The sequence below is a fragment of the Ascidia mentula genome, chromosome 4 (genome assembly GCF_947561715.1).
Source record: "Ascidia mentula chromosome 4, kaAscMent1.1, whole genome shotgun sequence".
NCBI classification, from domain to species: Eukaryota; Metazoa; Chordata; class Ascidiacea; order Phlebobranchia; family Ascidiidae; genus Ascidia; species Ascidia mentula.
In genome coordinates this window covers 4,729,286-4,747,722 of record NC_138569.1, presented here as the reverse complement: position 1 = coordinate 4,747,722, position 18,437 = coordinate 4,729,286, and the positions used below count along the sequence as shown (strand labels likewise).

The 18,437-nt window shown below is 43.1% G+C and overlaps 1 protein-coding gene across 2 annotated transcripts in view; it reads left to right on the top strand.

Annotated features, from left to right (window-relative positions):
* Positions 1–6,886: 6,886 nt before the first annotated feature.
* The window catches only part of LOC145897337 (thrombospondin type-1 domain-containing protein 4-like), a 53,197-nt gene continuing 41,646 nt past the window's right edge, over positions 6,887–18,437 (top strand). For both annotated transcript variants that reach the window (XM_082985583.1, XM_082985582.1), the window contains exons 1-6: positions 6,887–7,163; positions 10,077–10,169; positions 10,460–10,590; positions 10,742–10,808; positions 10,951–11,053; positions 11,491–11,654. In XM_082985583.1, coding sequence (XP_082841709.1) covers positions 10,077–10,169; positions 10,460–10,590; positions 10,742–10,808; positions 10,951–11,053; positions 11,491–11,654 — 558 coding nt within the window. In that variant the 5' untranslated portion in view covers positions 6,887–7,163. The remainder of the gene's footprint in view (positions 7,164–10,076; positions 10,170–10,459; positions 10,591–10,741; positions 10,809–10,950; positions 11,054–11,490; positions 11,655–18,437) is intronic.

Here is an 18,437-nt window from a genome sequence, read left to right as displayed (position 1 = left end):
ACTACTGTGGCTAATGTTTTTTTGCTTATGTTAGTTTGCCCATGTTATCCTGGCCTTGATTACTATTCTCGCAAACAACAAAAGTCGAGTTAGATTACAGGTCCGCAAAGTCGCAAACCGGGCTTTGTTACATAAGATGAAAAGCTGAAAATCACGGTATAACCCAGGAAGGTCAAGTCGTAAGGTCGGTGAAGTCAAGTCGAGTATTTTTAGCCTTTAAAGGGTGAAACCAGGCGCGGTCGTGTTAATGCCCAACCAAAGAAAAAGAATCTCTGTTACTTTATGGAGCGGTTATGTGCAAGCCGAACCCACAAATATGTAGATTGCCTGCCTACATGGCACAAATGTTTGCCCCTGTGAACGAAATCAGCCACTGCAGCATACGGACTACAGGCACGAAGTCAACGTATCGCACGAAAGCTGTAATTTGGATGTAGCAGCGGCGCCACTATTCTTGCATGGGGTTACGTGTTGTCCGACACTTTACATGGGATTTGCCATTAAATCTCCTGACATTTTGAACTCCTAGTGACAAGAAGGGCTTACTTTGGTGTGCGTTTCCGGTACAATCTTTTTTTTGAAGCGCAGTCCTGAGTCGTATTTCACGAATGGGCGTAGTTGTGCAACGCCATTTGGTTTATTTTTGTAAACCAATGTGGTTTTCTTCTTAACTCCCGAGCGCCGACGTAAGAATGCAGCCCATCTGTACAACCAGCAAAACTGTATACTTCCCAGTTCCGCTGTGGCCAAGCTGGTTTCTCGTTGTGGTTGAACCGAAACCGTGTGTTGACTTGGCGGTTGCTTTTGCGTTTGTTTGTAGCTCGGCCTTCTGTTTCTGGGAATCTTGCCTCAGCAAAGCAAGACTTCGACGCCTCTGTTAGGTTTATTTATTTTCCTCCCACTTGTGATTGTGTTATCGTTTTGCGTTGTGTAAAATACGCAAGTTTTCGCGTGGCAGATTAGCTGAGCTTATTTTTATTATTATCCCATTACTCGTATACTTCGGAGATATTTTGTACAAATTCAAGAGGATGCCTATGTGTTTGGAGCATTTTGCTTTACTTTTAAAAAATCAGCCGGCTTTAAGGACAAGTCGAGCTGTAAGTTGAACGGTCACAGCTCTTGAGCAAGTGATTGTGACGTTGCGCCTCGCGTGCAAGGGCGACATGAATAAGAGCTGTCGATTCATTCCCATGCTTGGGAGCGGGCAACCTGCCATCGTCTGAAGCTAACAGGACAAATTCACGTGCTATGGTCGGGGCACCAGCGGTTCAATATACGTCCATGCATACGGGGAAGGCGCGACTTTCTGTGTGAGATTGCCGCCCTGTACTGAAGAGATTTCCGGTAGTGGAATGGGAATACGGATGGATAACCGACTTTTTGGAGCCGACACGACCACTTGAAAGAATAAAGTTTTTGGTGCCGGGTTGGTCGAACTAAAATAGATATAGAAAAATGAAAAAAAGGTCTTCAAAGTGCATAGGGTTTCTACTACATATATAACGGTCTTACGAGGACGCAAATCGTCAATATACACATTAAAACCTTCTAATAACTTTTGTTTACATCGACGTGTTACCTGTAGAACATATTTGAGCAGAGCAAGTGCTCAAGGCTGTTCAGTACGAAAAACGACGATAGCGAGTTCACCGACAAACCACTGCTAGCACCCAGTCTGCTATTCACGGGCATAGCGCAATCGAACGAAAAACGCCGGGCCCTTTGGCCTTATATGCAGTTCGCGTGTTGCCGAGAGGGCATTGCGTGGTGACGCGTTGCAAGCGTGGGTTTTTTCTTATCTCAAAGGTTTGGTCTTGGTCGTAGCGACTGATTGTGTTTGAACGATTTCAGTTTCTTTCCCAGTCGCTTAGTATTTTTCCCAGTGGGAAGAGACAGCCTTTGCTTACGAAGGAATTACGACGGGATTCAAAAGAGGTGAAATGAAAGTACTTGCGGGGTTACACAGACTGAGATCGTGAACCTGGTGAGAAACTACAAAAGGAGATTTCGTACCGATGATGTTTGCAAGAACACATCTTATGAACTGTATGTACTCTATGTCGTAGGATTTGTCATATATTGCATTTATTTTTATATAGTTGCGTTACGCTTAAAGGTCGCAGTAGGGGCACTTTTTATCGCGTGTTACGATTTGCGGTTACTACTAAAAAAAAAATTGTTTAATTGCGCGCAACTCGACGTTTGTGAGTCAGAAAGTTAACTTCTGTGAAAATGTTGTCGAACAACGGGTTTTTTCTTGTTGGAAAAGGGCTTGGCGAGACGTTTTACCATTTCGTCACCGAAACCGAGGCCCTGCAATATTAAATGTCGGGTAAACTACATGCGTGTTGTTTTGCGACATTTCAGCACGTCGCTCACTGCGTCATATTGGAGCTAAAAACGTAGTGTTGTTCATTTAGCGCAGCGGTGAAGCTCCGTTCTTACAGGAGTGTATCGCAGTTATTCGATTTTCCAGTAGGGCGCAACGATGCGTTGCGTTATGCAATTAAACTTTCCAAACTGTATTAAGAAAGATTGGGCATAAGCCTGAACTTATTATTATTTTGTGAAAACTGCGCCAGAATGTAGGTGGAATGCCCACTTTCATAACACAAAGCATATCGCTCCACTGTGAGTGCTTTGCAGGAAGTTCCTCGTTGCCACACAAGGAGAAACAACCACGCAGTGAGTTTCATCAAACTAATGTGGTCTTTCCTGGAAGCGCCTTTAGGTAATCTTAGGCCACCACATCCACGTGCAAAAGGGAAACCGCGGAAACGCACAGCTAATGTGCAAACGAGGCTTTGAAAGACACAGTGGCAGGCCTGGACTACAACCAGTCTATCCATCACTTTTATTGGATTATAGTACCCCCGTCCAAATACAGAAGGCTCTGCGTATTTCTATCGCTCTGTGCTTGCTGTGTGAAACTTACCGCCGAGGTTGACTGATGCTGGGAAATCTGTCCTCAGCCTCCTTCTCTGTCCTTCTCAAAAGGGGCACGCGCTGCTTGTTGACATAACGGCGAAAAGGCGATCCGCGTTGTACTGAGGATTAAAGTCACGACTCGGTTGGTTTAACTTGTTGGAAGTTGATCAGGAAATGGGAGCTAGCTACGGGAAGGGAGTTGATGTTGTGGAATTGTGTGATCGTCAAGTGCAGGTCGGACACACGGTCATTTTAAATGGGATTAAAGGGTGCTGTGTGCTGTGAAAGGTGACTCTTTAAAGGTTTTTTTTTTTTAAAGGTGTTTTTTTTGTGTTATAGCGTCCGTATCAACATATCTGTTTTACAATATTGCTATGTTAGCTTTTCCTGGTCTTGAGCAGCCAGCATCTGGCCTCGTGAGTTTTGTTTTTGTTTTTAGACTGGCAATAACACTTTGTTCAGATGAATGAGGAAAAAATGTTTCTATATGAATGAACTTGTTATTCCGAACTGAATGTTGTGAGATATATATAATATATCTTTTTGATCAATCGTTTGATCATTTTATTCCATCTCCATTGTTATTTCAGCAAAACAGGTTTCCCCAATCATAGCGGTTTTCACCTTAGGTAAAGATTATTTGTTAGCGACATGAGGGGCGTAGATTGCCGATTGAACTTTGCGCCGCGCGTAATAATTATTAGCTCTGTCCATATACGGCCAACATGGCACATTCGTGTATGATGTGTTGTCGCGAGGGGCCGGCGGTTTGGCAACAGTTTTATTTCTGGGCCAATGTTGCTCCAACGACCTCGCTACAAGGTATGGACATTCGCCAACGGTTCCCAGCACTTCTCCAACGAGTTTGTGAATGGCGCTTTTTTTCAGTTGTTCCGAGTAATGTGCCGTGCTGCGTGGTGCCGTAAGCACTACTGTGAAGGGCAAAAAAAGCCCAGCCGAATTAGGATAGGTCGTACAAACGTTTCATCTGTTAGCACGACTGAAAATTCTTTCGTTGGCCGCGATTTAGAACACGGAAATGAAGAATCACACATGAAATCGCCATCACTTTATAATGCGCGATTTCCTTGTGTGTATTCAAAACGTTATGATTAAATTTAAGAAAATTAGAAACCTTTGCTATTCATTCGTGCATACCCCTAATTTCCCATGCAAGACCACACCGTTTGTCTGACGAACGCCTCGCCTTCGCCTGAACTTGAACGTTGTTTTGTTCCAGACCAGGTAACCCGCAATCAGCAACATTTTCCATTCCACTGCATCCAACCATTTCAGGTGCGAAAGGGCGCGAAAATTTCTCCTTTTCGTTCCGGTCGTTTTAGAATGACATTTCGTGCAGCTCCAACCCCATGTATAGTTGTTTTTGCGCTTACTTTTCATTTGGGCGAAAGTTGGCGCGTCAGTGAACTGATTTTTCACTGTCACGTGGAGCAAACGCACCTATTTAGACCCCCGCAATTTTGAAATCTGCGTTGCAGCAACAATCAAAGATCCCAAAAAAGCTGTCGCATTGGTAATACATGCGTTTGCAAAAACTGCACTTTGGCATGTACACTCTGTAACTAAAAGTTCAGTTTCACGTGTTGTACACCGTTATGAGTACACTCGAAATGCATTCGGAGTACACGCACCAAATCAATTTGTTCTAATTTCTTCCGCAAATCTTGGTGTGATGAAAAACGCCCTTGATATACCACCTTGATATTTAGAAATGGTTTATTTGACAGGAAGTTAGACCTTTTAGGCTAAAGCAAATTTTGACCTTGTGAAAAACCAATTAAATGTTCCAAAACAACACGTGTTAGCCCCACCCGTTTTATATTGTTTTCGACGGTAAACATGCACATGTCGCCGCATGCCAACAATGTAACCCCTATACGTAGTAAACCAACCGCCAAGTAGCTCTTCGATTGATTTATAGGTGACGTCATACTCACCGAAGTCCAAATTCCGTATCTGGAATCACAGGAAAATACTACCTGCACAGAATGTGTGCCAAATGCATTGCGGTGCCCTATAACAAAACAACTTCGTTTGTGGGCGTTATAAAGTATTAAGACACGCCTTCAACAAATAATGTGAAGCATTGTGGATGTCGCTCTTGTGGCATTTAATTCCACCCAGTTCAACGAGCTATATTGGATATATATTGGATGTGTTTACAATAGTAAACCGCCCATTGTTCTTGTTTGCCCTTGTGGGGCCGCAACACGCAGAGGCGCGCCGCCTCTATCACGTTCGCACAGGGCTGGATATTGAGACCTGCAAGGCTGTCTGGGCAGATTGTACAGCTCTATACTTGTACATGAGGTAACGTCGCATCTATGGAGAAGGGCCAAGTTCTCGGCCTGCTCGGCGTGAGAGTGACCTGCGGGTTTTAGTGAGTGTCTCCTGACACCTACGCTTTAAATGTTAAGTTAACGTGGACGCCTTGGTCGACTTTGATGTGGTCTGCTCGGGATAATATAATAAACTGCACTGATTATATAATACGTCATCCGATAACCCTAACGGTACGCATTTGGTTTCGACCTTCCGTTGGGTATAAGGATTAAACCCAAGCCATAACAGGGATTGTCTGCGGAACTTTGAAGAAGTTTACTCTTTGGAATGATTCATTCTCTCCGTAAAGGTTGTGCTGTAGGCGTTAGGGTAGTTATTTGGAAATTTAACGTTGTTGCGCAACAGTCTGAAAGAAACGAAAGGGATCTCTTGGATTAAACAAGCTCATTCTCCTCATAACAAATTAGATTACTCTGCGAACGAGCTTTTGTCCGCGCTCTCAGCTACATGTATGGGGCAGACCTAACAGAAGGCTTAATATTTGTGTAGAAGTTAATGTTTATAGCTCATAAAGCGAGACTGAACCGTAATCTGCATTCTTAGCCACTTACCAACGTATGTTCAAAAACAGGCAACATTTTAATGTAGAGTTCTGTTTAGTTTCCATTATTTACAAAAGTCGGACTAATTAACGTTTTGTGACCAGAATGACCAGAATATAATATGTTGGCATGGTAGCTTTTCCAACATCCAAATTTATAAATCTTCAGAAAACGTTGTTCTCGTATTTGTGATCGGTCATTTGCTAGCAACCAATTTCCACGGAATTTGGTTGGAATGGGACCAATGTTGGTATATTTGCCCAATTATAATACAACCCTCAACTCGTGTTTGCTAATGAATTAAAGGTCTGCTGTTTACATTATGTTGACAAGGTTGTAAAACAGGTCCAACGCGACAAGGTAACGTCAAGGCGTGTTTGAACGCGTCTTTTTAACACCGCACGGCCGTTTCTTGCACTTTCGTTTGATGTATTATTGATGGGGATCTCGCACAGTTATCTTTTCTGCGTTTTTGAGAACCATCAGCCAAGAGTATGTTGATATCTGACGTCTTGTACCACCTGTATATGTTAACTGTACGGTTAAGTTGTGATTCTCCGTGTTGTTGGTCTTTCGTGGAGTATAGGATTTAATTCCGTGGGAAGTGGTGGTTTGGGCAAGAAGTTGTTCCAGGTTGTAGCTTATGAGATTACACATATTTCAAGAATTATGTCATAGAATCCGTTTCTATGGAAAGAGATGCATATTTTTTTTTAACAATATTTTATTTTGCCCAAAAACTACCCAAAAATGGCTCCAATATTTTTAAAGTTGATATTACAAGGCATACAGATTTTTTCCGAATGTCATGTAATTGGGTTGGGCACAAGAAATGTTCCAGATGTCAACAATAACTGTGTGAATAACCTACATGCTTTGAAACTTACATGTAGACGCCCTGCATAACAGGAACCAACAAAATTAACATGAACCGATATGACCGCCTTCAATTCGACAGAGTCGTTTGCGGACAAAATCATTTGAATAAACATAATTCATGAGCAAAATGTCATTTGGTTCATTTCCCTTATTTTGTCCATTGCAGGGTGTGTAGATTTAGGCACTGCAACTGTGAATTAGCGATTGCAGCAACGGAAATCACCCCATACCAGCAAAAGTGCTCAAGCGATTTATCATCCACACTTGACGATAAACAAGCTCTGAGAAAAACAAATCTAGCTTACAGCACGGCTGTAGTGATTGCCTTGTCATCGAGTTTAACATTTGCAGAAGCATCGCACTTTAAACGAAGAAATTCACAAACGTGATACGTCAGATTTTGCAAGGATTTGTGGACTGGGATTACCAAAGTTCAAACAAGCCAAGGTAAGACGCACGACTTTACCTGTCACTGAAAACGCTACTGAGAAACGAGCGCCCAAATTCACGATCTCAAGTGCATGCCTACTCTCTAAGGACGAATGTGTGATAACGTGTTGATTGATGTGACGTTTTGAATGTAAATCCCTTCGTAGGGTTGAACTTTGACGAGAGATTTTTGCTGCTGGTATAAATTCCAAATATGCTGCCCGTGTTTCATTGCGATGTATGAAAACGAGACTATATATGCAATGTTAATACATAAAATTTAGTCAAACCCGCGAACTGTTACTTTCTGAATAATTAAATGTTCGATGCATGTGTTGTCGTGCACCTGCCTTGTGCAAACTCACATCGACGTGATGGAAATATGAAATGCCATCGAGAAATGATTTACTGTTTCAATTGATCCCGGCGACATTGTGAAATTTGTCCTTAACTCCGCGTTGCCCTCGTGCAAGTTTACGACCGTCGGTAAACAAGCTCAATATATTATGGGACCACCGGCAACAGCATATCGTCGCATCCGCATACCGCTGCACACGATTGGGGTTTGTTCACAACCGGGAGAGTCTAGACTGGAGACAATACGGTCAGGCCGCAAAATTTCCACAGGCACAAAACCCAACTACCTGAAGTTGTCCGCTCTACTAACATTTAGACAGCTTGTCTTGAGCCAACAACGACAGTGGCGGTCCTTTGTTGAATGCCGCACAATGCTAATGCCAAGGACGGGCTTTACTGAAAGGGTTGTGAACCTGTGGGTCATAAACTTCTCGAGACTCGGGAACTGTTTCGTCTTCGCGTGGTTTATGTTCCTTTTTCCGAAGCGTTCTCGCGAACAGGTATCGTCACATGTAGGGGTTTAAGGTGATTGAAAGCCACCTTACTTGCGATCGAAGGAAATAGAGCTTTTAGTATTCCTAGGAAAACTGTTCCCTACACAAACCCCAGCGTTTTAAACATATCCGTATAAATTTAAATACGTGTCAGTTGGATTTAGGACTTGATGTCATATTGAACTTTGTGTACTGGTAATGATGCATATCCTAAAAAACCGTGCCCAAAATGTGAGCAACGTGATAAATGTTGAAATTTACACACACACAAAGATCCTGGATTTCGGTAGCGACGTTGTTGCAATGCGCAGTTAAACAAACAGGTGATCAATCTGAAAGTGTATCTATGGAGTAAAACCATGCACACAACGTGTAGGGTAAATAGAGCAGTTGTGAGCAGTTTTACAGCAGACAGCTACCGCTTGCTTTTCGGTGTGATGTAGCGTTTTTGACCCAAGTAGAGTTAGCTCAGTTTTTCGTTTCATCAATCGCACAAAGTGAGGCTAATCCTCGCACTTTATCACTCCGCGCCAGGTTAATCCCTTCGTTGAACGTGCACAGTTTCCTCCAATAGTTGCTCGCCGAGCTGTTTGCATTAATAGATAAGCCCCGAGCCTGTTTTCGCCGCCAATCGCCTTTTAAGCGCAAAGCGCAACGTTTGCTTGGTTCAGCTGGTGATTAGTCTTGCGCCCTGAGGTCGGATTTCCTGGAATTTTTGCCGTGCGGAGTTATGAGTGCGGAAATAGTTCAGGCCACAAGAAGCAAATCCCTAGGAAAAACTCCGTACAAATCATTTCGTTGAATCATCACGAACTTGAAATCATGTATGTAAAGCGCGCCTTGTGTCGCCTTAGGCTATACACTCGCTTTTAAATATATAAAGGCTACGTGTGTAGGGACGTGTGACCCTAAATTTCATTATGTTGTTTATAGATCAAAGATGTGTCATCGCGAAGAGTGGGAAATTTATGTTTTATTTCTCGAACTATAAATAATGTAAAGGTTTTCTTATATTAACCCGATCCCACCGAGACAATAAAGGCTATTTTGTCATACGCACAAAGCCAATTCCCTCTACCGGGGTAAAAGGATCAAGTTTAGGCTGTACAGCTCGCGGTTTAACACATCGCACGAAAAGACGATTGATGTCGCTTTCCTATTTAAAGTTGACACACTGCGGTGGCGCTACCCCGGCAACAGCTCTGATGACAGGCGGCATTTGAAGTGTGGAAATGCCGCAGAAATGCCACAGAAACTGTGGTTTGTCTTCTTTGTGGTTAGGTGCCGGGGTCGAGTTTTTCCAGCTTCTAGATTTTGCGTTCTCGAAAAGTTCAGACGTTTCTGGATGTTGGGTTACAAACTATACAAAAGAAGATCAAGGACCGAATATTTGTAACATGAGATTTTAGATTTTGAAAACGTCATGCATATCTTCCCCGACACGTTCGTTACGTCTTCCCCTTATTTAACATTTGCGACTCTGCCCAGTTGTGCGAGGAGCTGGCGTTTTCTTACCGACAGACTCAAGTCTTAAAAGGATACGTTTTTAAACAACAGTCATTGATTTGTGCGTTCACGTGTGTTAGACGGTTTAAAAGCACCTTAAAGATATCTTCAGAGAAAAAGTTTGGAAAACAGATCAATGACCCTAAATTAGCGTCGTTCTAGTTGTCAGTTATACACTTTGTAATCCACACCTTACAAGCTGGCGCGAAACGCGTGTCGAGAACTTTCCGCGCGTAATTATCGCCTTTGGGCGGAAAACAGTACTTCGAACGACAGACACCAAGCCGGATGTCACGCTCTATTGCGCGCGCAAGGTCATCGCCCAAAACGCAGTTAACCGTGACGCTGAAAGTCGTGAGCCCCAGACGAACTGACTGGTCGAGTCAGACGTGTTGGTTCGAACTATTACATCCGATGGTCAGTCGTCAAGCGTTGTTTTTGGCATATATGGAAGCATAGCGCGATGGAACATATTCACCCGGCGTCGTTTTGTGCACTGCGATGCGGGTTTGCATTCACAACTGCCTATTGGCAAGAGCACCGGATTTTAATGTTTCGTTGTTTCATTTCGCAGATGGGAAGGATGTGTGCCTTCAAGTTGGCGTGGATTCTTGCCTTTGGCGCCTCCGCGCTGGCTCAGCTCCCGAACGGCATAGGGGGATTAAACGTAAGTGTTATCATCTAGTGCTCGTGGGGGGTTAACGCAAGCCATGAATGGAAATACGTAGCCGATGATGTATATGGTGTTAGCCCGATGAATCTTTAGTGAAGGAAAATAACATGACTTACATTCTTACCAGCACTATTTAAATCCTGTTTCACAAGCTCGGCAGGTTTTAAATCGAAATTCGCGAAAAAACGCTAGCACGGCGTAAACGTAGCATAGGTAATTATCACTTGTGGCAACTTTCCTTTTGGTTATATATTCCTGTTTCTAAACTTTGAAATTCCTTTTAGGTTCAAGGCGGCTCACGTGCGCCACTAAGTGGTTGGAGTACGTGGAGCGGATGGGGAGAATGCTCTCGCTCATGCGGTGGTGGCATCAGAGAGCAGTTCCGTTTCTGTCAGAGGAGTCGCCAAGCCAATGGGTATTTTTGTGATGTCTGTTTTTAGTTTAGTTAAACCTGGGAAGCTACGTCGAAAATTAAACTTTGAAATATGATTTTTAAACGTTTGTTTGGTGCTGGTCAGGTATTACATTGCACACTGCCCCAGTTTCATTGGAAGGTGATTTTTCAGGGACGCGGCAATGCTAGAAAATACCTGTCAGGGCAAAAACAAGCGATATGAGCAGTGCAACAGAAACGTAAGTATTGTCTGATATATTGTTTGCTAAATTTTATATTCACCCCGCAAACATTTAATCGCACTGGGGTGAATCATTCGCCCTGCCGAAAAAAACTACTGTTTGATGTTGGTGGCTTGTTATACGAAGGTTATCGTTGCAGCCTTGTCCAATTGGAAGAAGATTGACCAACGTCGACCAGTGCGGGGAATACAATTTGCGGGAGTTCGGAGGGAAGAAATATTTCTGGCAGCCGATGGTCAGGGGTAAGGTTTATTGTAGAAAACCTCTGCGTTCACTGCGCAACATGTAATAATGCTAATTTCCAGTAATTTTCTTTTGCGCGTTTAGGTATTTTGTTATCTTCATTTGTTTGCGTATCAAGCGGATCACTTGTGGAACTGCTGTTAAAATTTACTGAAACTATATGCAAAAACAAAGAGATCGTTCGTATTGTTTTTTATATACACTGTCGATGCTTTTTCCCAGAAGCGAAATACATTTGTCTTTAATACTAAGCTGACTGATTTTAACCTGGAAATACATGTTTCATAATTTAGGTGTAATTATACAGGTGAAAATCACCAGGGCTATTGCAGCAGAATGGGGAATGATTCCCATAATCACTTAATAAGGATGCAATTCAGTCTGTATATAACTACTTTTGCCGTTACCGTGGTACAAAACTAATCTGTTGCTTCAGGAGGTCCCTGTCAGCTCTACTGCAGCGCCAGAGGTCACCGGTTTTTTCTGCGTAGATCAACTCGTATCACGGATGGCAGTGAGTGTTCCGCACGGAGCAGAGGAGGAAGAGGAGCGTTGGGAAGAAAGGGTTCGAAGAGGATGTGTATTGAAGGAAAATGTGTGGTAAGTTGGCCTTTGCATGAGTTCATTTTGTTGGCATATGACGCATCTCTCTAATAACCAGAAGCGTGGACACAAAGTTGTTCTTGTAACATTGAAAATTGTTCTCTCTAATAAGTTGATAACCGTAACAAATGACGTCATTCCGTTACAGTGTGCATTTTTTGTTAAACACAAGTTGTTGAATGTGGAAAATTCGTGTGTAAATTGTTTGTTTTATTCATGATCAAAAGATTTAGGAATCAATGGTTTTTCAATATTACCGCAACCTAAAATCCTATGAGAGAAAATGATGAACCAGTAGCACATATTTGAATACAGCTTTAGGTTGGAATAAATTTGTTGTTACTGAAAGAGCAAATTCACCACTTTCTTTCGAAAAGAGTGTTACGTTCTTGAGTTGCTTGTACCCATCGAGCTGTCCTTAAGCTTTTGTATCAACGTCAGATAACCACTACATTTCCTATCGGTCTATTCTTCAGAGACTTGACCCGACCTATAACATCCATCGCACAATGCGTGGAAGTGTCGCGAGGCTATGCAAAGTTTGCTGTGGCGACACGTAAATTACCGACGGCCATCCGACGCCCTTATGGCTCCATTGTGACGCCAGGGATAAAGTTTTACGGCTTGCGCGTTATTTGCCCCCGCCTTTCCCAAAGTTCACGTCCCGGTTTCAAGCTCTTGTTTTATTGACGGACAGTCGAGTCTTTCTACTGCGGTTTTTCGGACTTGGACAGATTGTGACGTGAGCGAAGTTATCGTGTGTTAGGCTATTATATATCGTGTGACAGCAAAACAAAGGACGAAGGACCTGCTGTTATTAACTTGTGTTGTTATCGTCGTCTAAGCTATACTAGTAAATCACTGAGCGTATTCGGATGCAGAGTAGATTGCAGCAAGGCGAAAAGTCTGCAACAAGTGGGAATACTGCAGTCTGCAAAGTTGGGGTAAATGTAGTATTGTAGCCTAAACCTATTGTGTTTGAACTCCGTCGCAAAGCATTGCCGTCAGTTGGTTCCTAGAATCTGGTTGATTTACTCTGCAACATTCGTCTTGGTTCAACTTTGGCTGTCAGTAGGGCGTCGCCCTTAAACGCAAATAGGGGATAGAAATAGCATTCGATGAGTGATTGAAATCCATGCTGGCGCATGCTCGTGATATAACTCATCGTATATATACCGATATTAACTAAGGTCCTCGACTCGTGGTATTGAGTTCTGCGGTTCCATACCACAGCCCAAAATCAATCAAGTGGGCCCAACTGTCGGCGCCTGGCCCCTCAATTACACGACTGAACATAAATTACACATTCTTTTTTTAGCACTGTAGGAATTTAAACAATGTTGCTTTGTTTGATATTTTGTGGTGCAAACGCAAAAAACAATTGTTAGTAAACAGTTCGATGTGCGCTACGTAGTGCATCTGTACCGTCGCCGGTTCCGTTGTTTTGTGTATTGATTCATGTCAGATGGTCCCACAATTATCCTTGTGATTCCAGATGTATTTTTTACAGTTGAACTGTTATTAAAATAATTGACTTCAATTGCAATGTACGCAAGTGCGCGAGTCGAAATCGCAATGAAATAGTGTGATAAAATAAACGCTACTATATCCCTGAAAGACCAGCATACAAACTGAACTTTTCCAAAAAATAACTATGTGATAAAAGGTATGAATACTAAATGCTGTAATGTTTGAAATGTGGCTTGGGTTGTTTTTCGTGACAATATATGACAAATATTTCCAATGACAAACACGCAGTTTACAAACAAGTGGATGAAGCACGACTGCGATCTTAATAGCGTACGTAACGCGCCCACCCAGTAAGTCGTTTATACTTACATGCGACCTGTCAAATTCTTGCGAGACCACTTAACCTGCTTATAGGTTGAACTCTGGTGATTTGCCGTGTAGCAATGTGTGGCCACAGTTTCCAGATCCACGATGTTTTTGTTGTAATGTCGTATACTTGGATAAATCCGATGTTGACTTTAAAGTTTACCAAAAAGATAAACACATGGATGGCTGATAATGCACAGAGTTACATATCAACCTCTAGGTGGGGCTACAGAGGTAAAAGTATGTACTAAAGCAAGTGGACAGTCTTGAAAAACTCCTTTTTGTTAACAAGTGTCCAATATGAGTGAAGCCAATTTACTGATAAAATTTCGCACATTGTACTACTTTTGCGGCCAGGCATACTACAATTTAAGCAGGACTGATCTTCTGGCACAAATCAACGTACTTTAAATTTCAAATGTCGCTCTCTGGCATACGTGACGAAATGTAAACCCTGCTCTTCGCCAAGGCGCTGTGTCGCAATCCATAGAACGCAAGCGGTTGGTGATTCGGCGTTGAGGTATGCATTCTCATGCAACTATCCGTGTGGTGCTTCTATTACCAGGCGTGTGTCCCATTTATAGCCAGTGGAATTAACAGCGGCCCTTAGATCTTTGTCTTAGTCACGGTGACGATTGACAAGATCCTTTTATCCTTGACCTTCCGTGGGCGTCATTATGACGTCACACGGCTTGGGGGGTTGCGGTGTGATCGGTTATGTTTGGCCGTCTAAGCTATCAGCGGCGGATAACAGTAAATACGCTTATGACTTCCTGTGATCCTGTTCAGTGTTGGTCGCCAGTAAGGATCTATCAACACTTGCGTTAATGGTGAAAACTCGGTGCCTTCACAGTGGACATTGGTGTCAAGGTTACACAACTATTAAAATAATATAATTGATTAATTTGAGTTTGTGTTTCCTTTTGCTGACTGTAAAACCATTCTATTTCTCGATGAGCCATTTCATGGCCTTTTAGTGTGGAAAATACCATGATTTGGCGCAAAAACTAAAATTTCTCGATATTTAAAACCTAATAAAACTGCAACAAAGATTTCTACCCACTATTATATCAACATCATTCGCGTGTGAAAGTCAACAGAGTCTTGGCATTGCGTTGAACTCACGTCACTACGTTATCTCACACCGTAACTTCCTCCCCCAGTCACACCGTAAGCTTGTCAACAACTTGTCGGATCAGGATTGCCGAGTCTTGTTATCGAGTGCACGAATGCGCAATCGTTGAACCCATGCCCGGTTCGACGTATTTACGATGCTACTTGAATGTAATGAGCTTGCATCGAGTTATGGAGATATGGTTGACTTTTGTGAAGCAGATACTATGTTCCAGAAAACACGTTTGAACTACCAAGGAAAATTGATCAATTCAACGGTTTAGATTTTCGTTTACCTGACTAAACAGCCACCAAAAATATTTTGCAGAAATGTTTGAATTGATCTCTACCGTAGCTAATTGAACAAGTTTATATGTGACGATTTTTTTCAGTCATTAACGGCAATCAGGCAGCAGAGGTCGTCGGGCATCGATCGTTTATTGCTTTTTTTTTACAGAGAAAGCCTCTTGCAGTGCAATTTGTCTCATTAAATCCATCTGCTGGCCATGAAATCACTTGACGTCATTTCGAGGGGAGTTCCTTTGAATAATAAAGCCCGAATTTCCACCTAGACGCCAGTTCGCTATGAATTATTTATCTCAACACAAACGTGCGTCTGTGAACTTTTGATTCGTTTTTCTCGTCGAACGGAGCTCCAGCCGCAGTTGCAACGCGAGAGTAAATTTTCTCACTGACAAAGATTTTGGTATTGAATTCCGAGTTTTTTGGTGGAAATCCTCGGTTTTTGCACACTTTGGTCCTTATTAAATTTGTGGTAATACTGCTAGATACAAAACGCTGGGCGAGGCAACGTCGTCACCTGATATCTTTGGGCTGACTTAAAACGCTGCGATAACTCTTTTCATATTCTTCAAAGATTTACACTTGTGTAAACGTAATAAACGTCTTCCTCGCATAATATTAAGTCTCCAGTGTTTTTGATCGTTGCCAGAGGACGCCTGTTATTCTCATCGCAAGTTAATTTGGCGTGTAAAAGACCCTCCTTCCCTCGTTAACCGTCCGTCAAGTGAGCGTTAAACCTGTCCTGTGCAACCGCCATGTTGTCAAAAGATTTAACCAAACAAACGTTGTCCCTTCGAAAGCTTTTTGTCACTTTATAGCAAAAAATTCACACACACAAGACACGGGACATAGTCACGTAGGCAACCGGTCCGTTAAACCGCGGGACACCGCTTGATCCGGGATCATCCCGCTCCGCATCTTAATCAAACGCTGAACTTGGAACTTGTTCTTCCATCAGAGATCGATCCTTTTTGAAACCCGACCCGAGAAACGTGTTCCTTATTGGTGTGCAAACAATACGGATTCCAGCGGTCGACCGACCCGCCATAGCTGGTGCGCGATTACAGGCAGCTGGTCATGGGCCCACGGGTCGCAAGCTCTGACTTTTCAGTTTTCCGCTGCAAAGAAAGTTTTGCCCCGCCGAAAGCAAAAGTCAAAGTCATATGTTGTGATGCAGGGCCACAGCTGGCTCGTGTTCCGGCCCAGCGCAGTGAACTAGAGTTGGCAACAGTTGGAATGCTGGAAAGCCATGATGATCCTCACGCTCTCACCTGTATAGGTAAAACAACATTACCAGTGAAAATCTGAGGGTTTTGTGAGGTTGACAACGTAAATTCGGTCAAATATTCCTTCCGAAATCATGGTGACATACAGTTGGAATTTTTGTTGCGAGACATTGCTTTACTCCCTGTTCATGCAGGAATTTAGCTCGTATGGGCAGAAAGCGTTGCGGGAGTGGTTTTGCTACTTTGGCCAGAAGACTTCGACACTCTCCAACGCAGCCCAGCTTAAACAATTTGTTTGTACAGCAATTAGTAGCAGCATATGCCGCTCGCTGCCAGTTCCGGGGGGCATTTAAGGATATTTACGCTATTGACTGCTGTAATACCTGCGTACAATAAGTATAGCCCTGCGAGTAAACAGGGTTGGTGGCGCGCGCCAATAAAAGAAGCTGTGTTTGACGATGTGATGTGACCTCTCTGATTCAACCAGGTAGGACCATTTCAAACAGTCAGTCTGCGCGATCCATCAGGGACGCAAGGCACAGGTGGCCTTTGTGGCAAGACAAACGATTGTGGCCCCAGGTGCGGGGCTACGTGTAAGGGATGGACGGCGGCATGTTCAGGCCTTTGTTCCACAAAGGCACGCAGATTTGTTGAAGGATTTGCATCGCGCTGCTGATTGGCAGCTGTTTTCTGAACGAAGTTCAGTTTGTTTCGATGTGGAATGTTTGTCTTGAGGGCGTGTTGAACGCGTGTAATTGTAGCTGGCTATGGGGGAACTAGATGCCAGCGCACCTGTGTAATGAAATGACAATATTTAATTCCCCCTCATGTAATAGTTCGCGGCGTGTGTGTCCCAAACGAAGGAAAATGGGATGGAATTTAGATTTGCATTTAATTATTTGATTTGGTCATGATGAAGTCTGTTTCTACAAGACAATTCCTGTATCTGTGGGGCTAATTTTGAACATATTAATTTGTACATTACGGCATTGAAGAAAGGATTAACGAAATTTCTGTTTAACACTTTGTGACTATAAATTTCATCAAAGAAAAAGACGTTCTGTTCGTTGTCAGTCCAAGACTGATTTTACGAGATTTGGGTTGACATCAGGCAAAAAAAAATCTTGACAGTGGCGCAAAAATTGCTATCGGTGAATCCCAATGTTGTACAGCTTCCGCTGTGCGGTCTTTAATCTGAAAGATGTCCGACCCTCTGTTCCAAAATCCCATGGTAACACTCGTTCTCAAGAGCCTTACACCAGTCAAGCAGACTCTTCCGCGGTATCGTGGCGCCTTGAATTCTGCGAGCTACTGTCCGCAAACCTCAACCAGTCATTGTTTGTAAGCAAAGAAAGACCGAGACGAGTCCTATACGTGTGGTTTTCTATTGGTGATTGTGGCAAAACAGGCCGCCTTATTCGCTCTCTTCAAGCCAGCGGCCCAAAGACGCCAATCAGCATTCGAACTTGATGATAATTGAGGCCCTTGGAGACTTCCGGCTCTTCGCTTTGCTTCTCGGCTTATAGTTGCCCTTCACCGCAAACTTGAGCTTAGCTCGCCTTTTTTGGGAGTTCCACCAGTTATATGGATATGTCGGTTTGCGTTATCTTTCTCTCCGCCGGTCTTTAAAATTTGACGCGCTCTTTTTAAGATTGAAGAGGTTTACGGTGTGAAGCTGCGCATGGCTGGTTTATGTGGCGCGGACTTGCGAAAGTAAGGTAATGTCTAAACTATTTTTTGAAAAAGGTTTCAATAGTGCGTGGCCTAAATTGGGATTTTTATTTGAAAACGCATGTGCCAGACAAAGGGTTAGGAAATGGAAAAATAACTCAAGCTGGAAGTGTTGTTTATATTACATTTGATTTGGACTCGCCAGTAATCAACACGAAGAGCGTTGATTTATTGTTTTGAGAGTTACAAGTGTTTTCTGGCGTATTTTAAACCGAAGATCAAAATACACTGTAGTAAGTCCGTTTCAAGGCAGTTTCTCACTAAACTAAGATGTCAAAAGCGGAAACGCATTGCGGTCATCCCAAAAGTGTATTTGCATCCGCGGAAGGATTACTCCGCGATCAATTCGATGCACAGCTGTAGCGAAGTGACAAGTTCGAGAGCCATCATGTTGTTCGCCCTTTCAGGTCACGTATAGGCGCGCCTAACTTTTGATTGTGACGTCATAATCGGTCCTTTGTGCATGGAAGAGCGAACAACAACTTCCGAGTGTGACCTCATAGATATAGGCATTGTTGCCTTAGTGTTCAAACAATGGTGATGATTATGCGGGCGACCTGCGCGCCCGTGC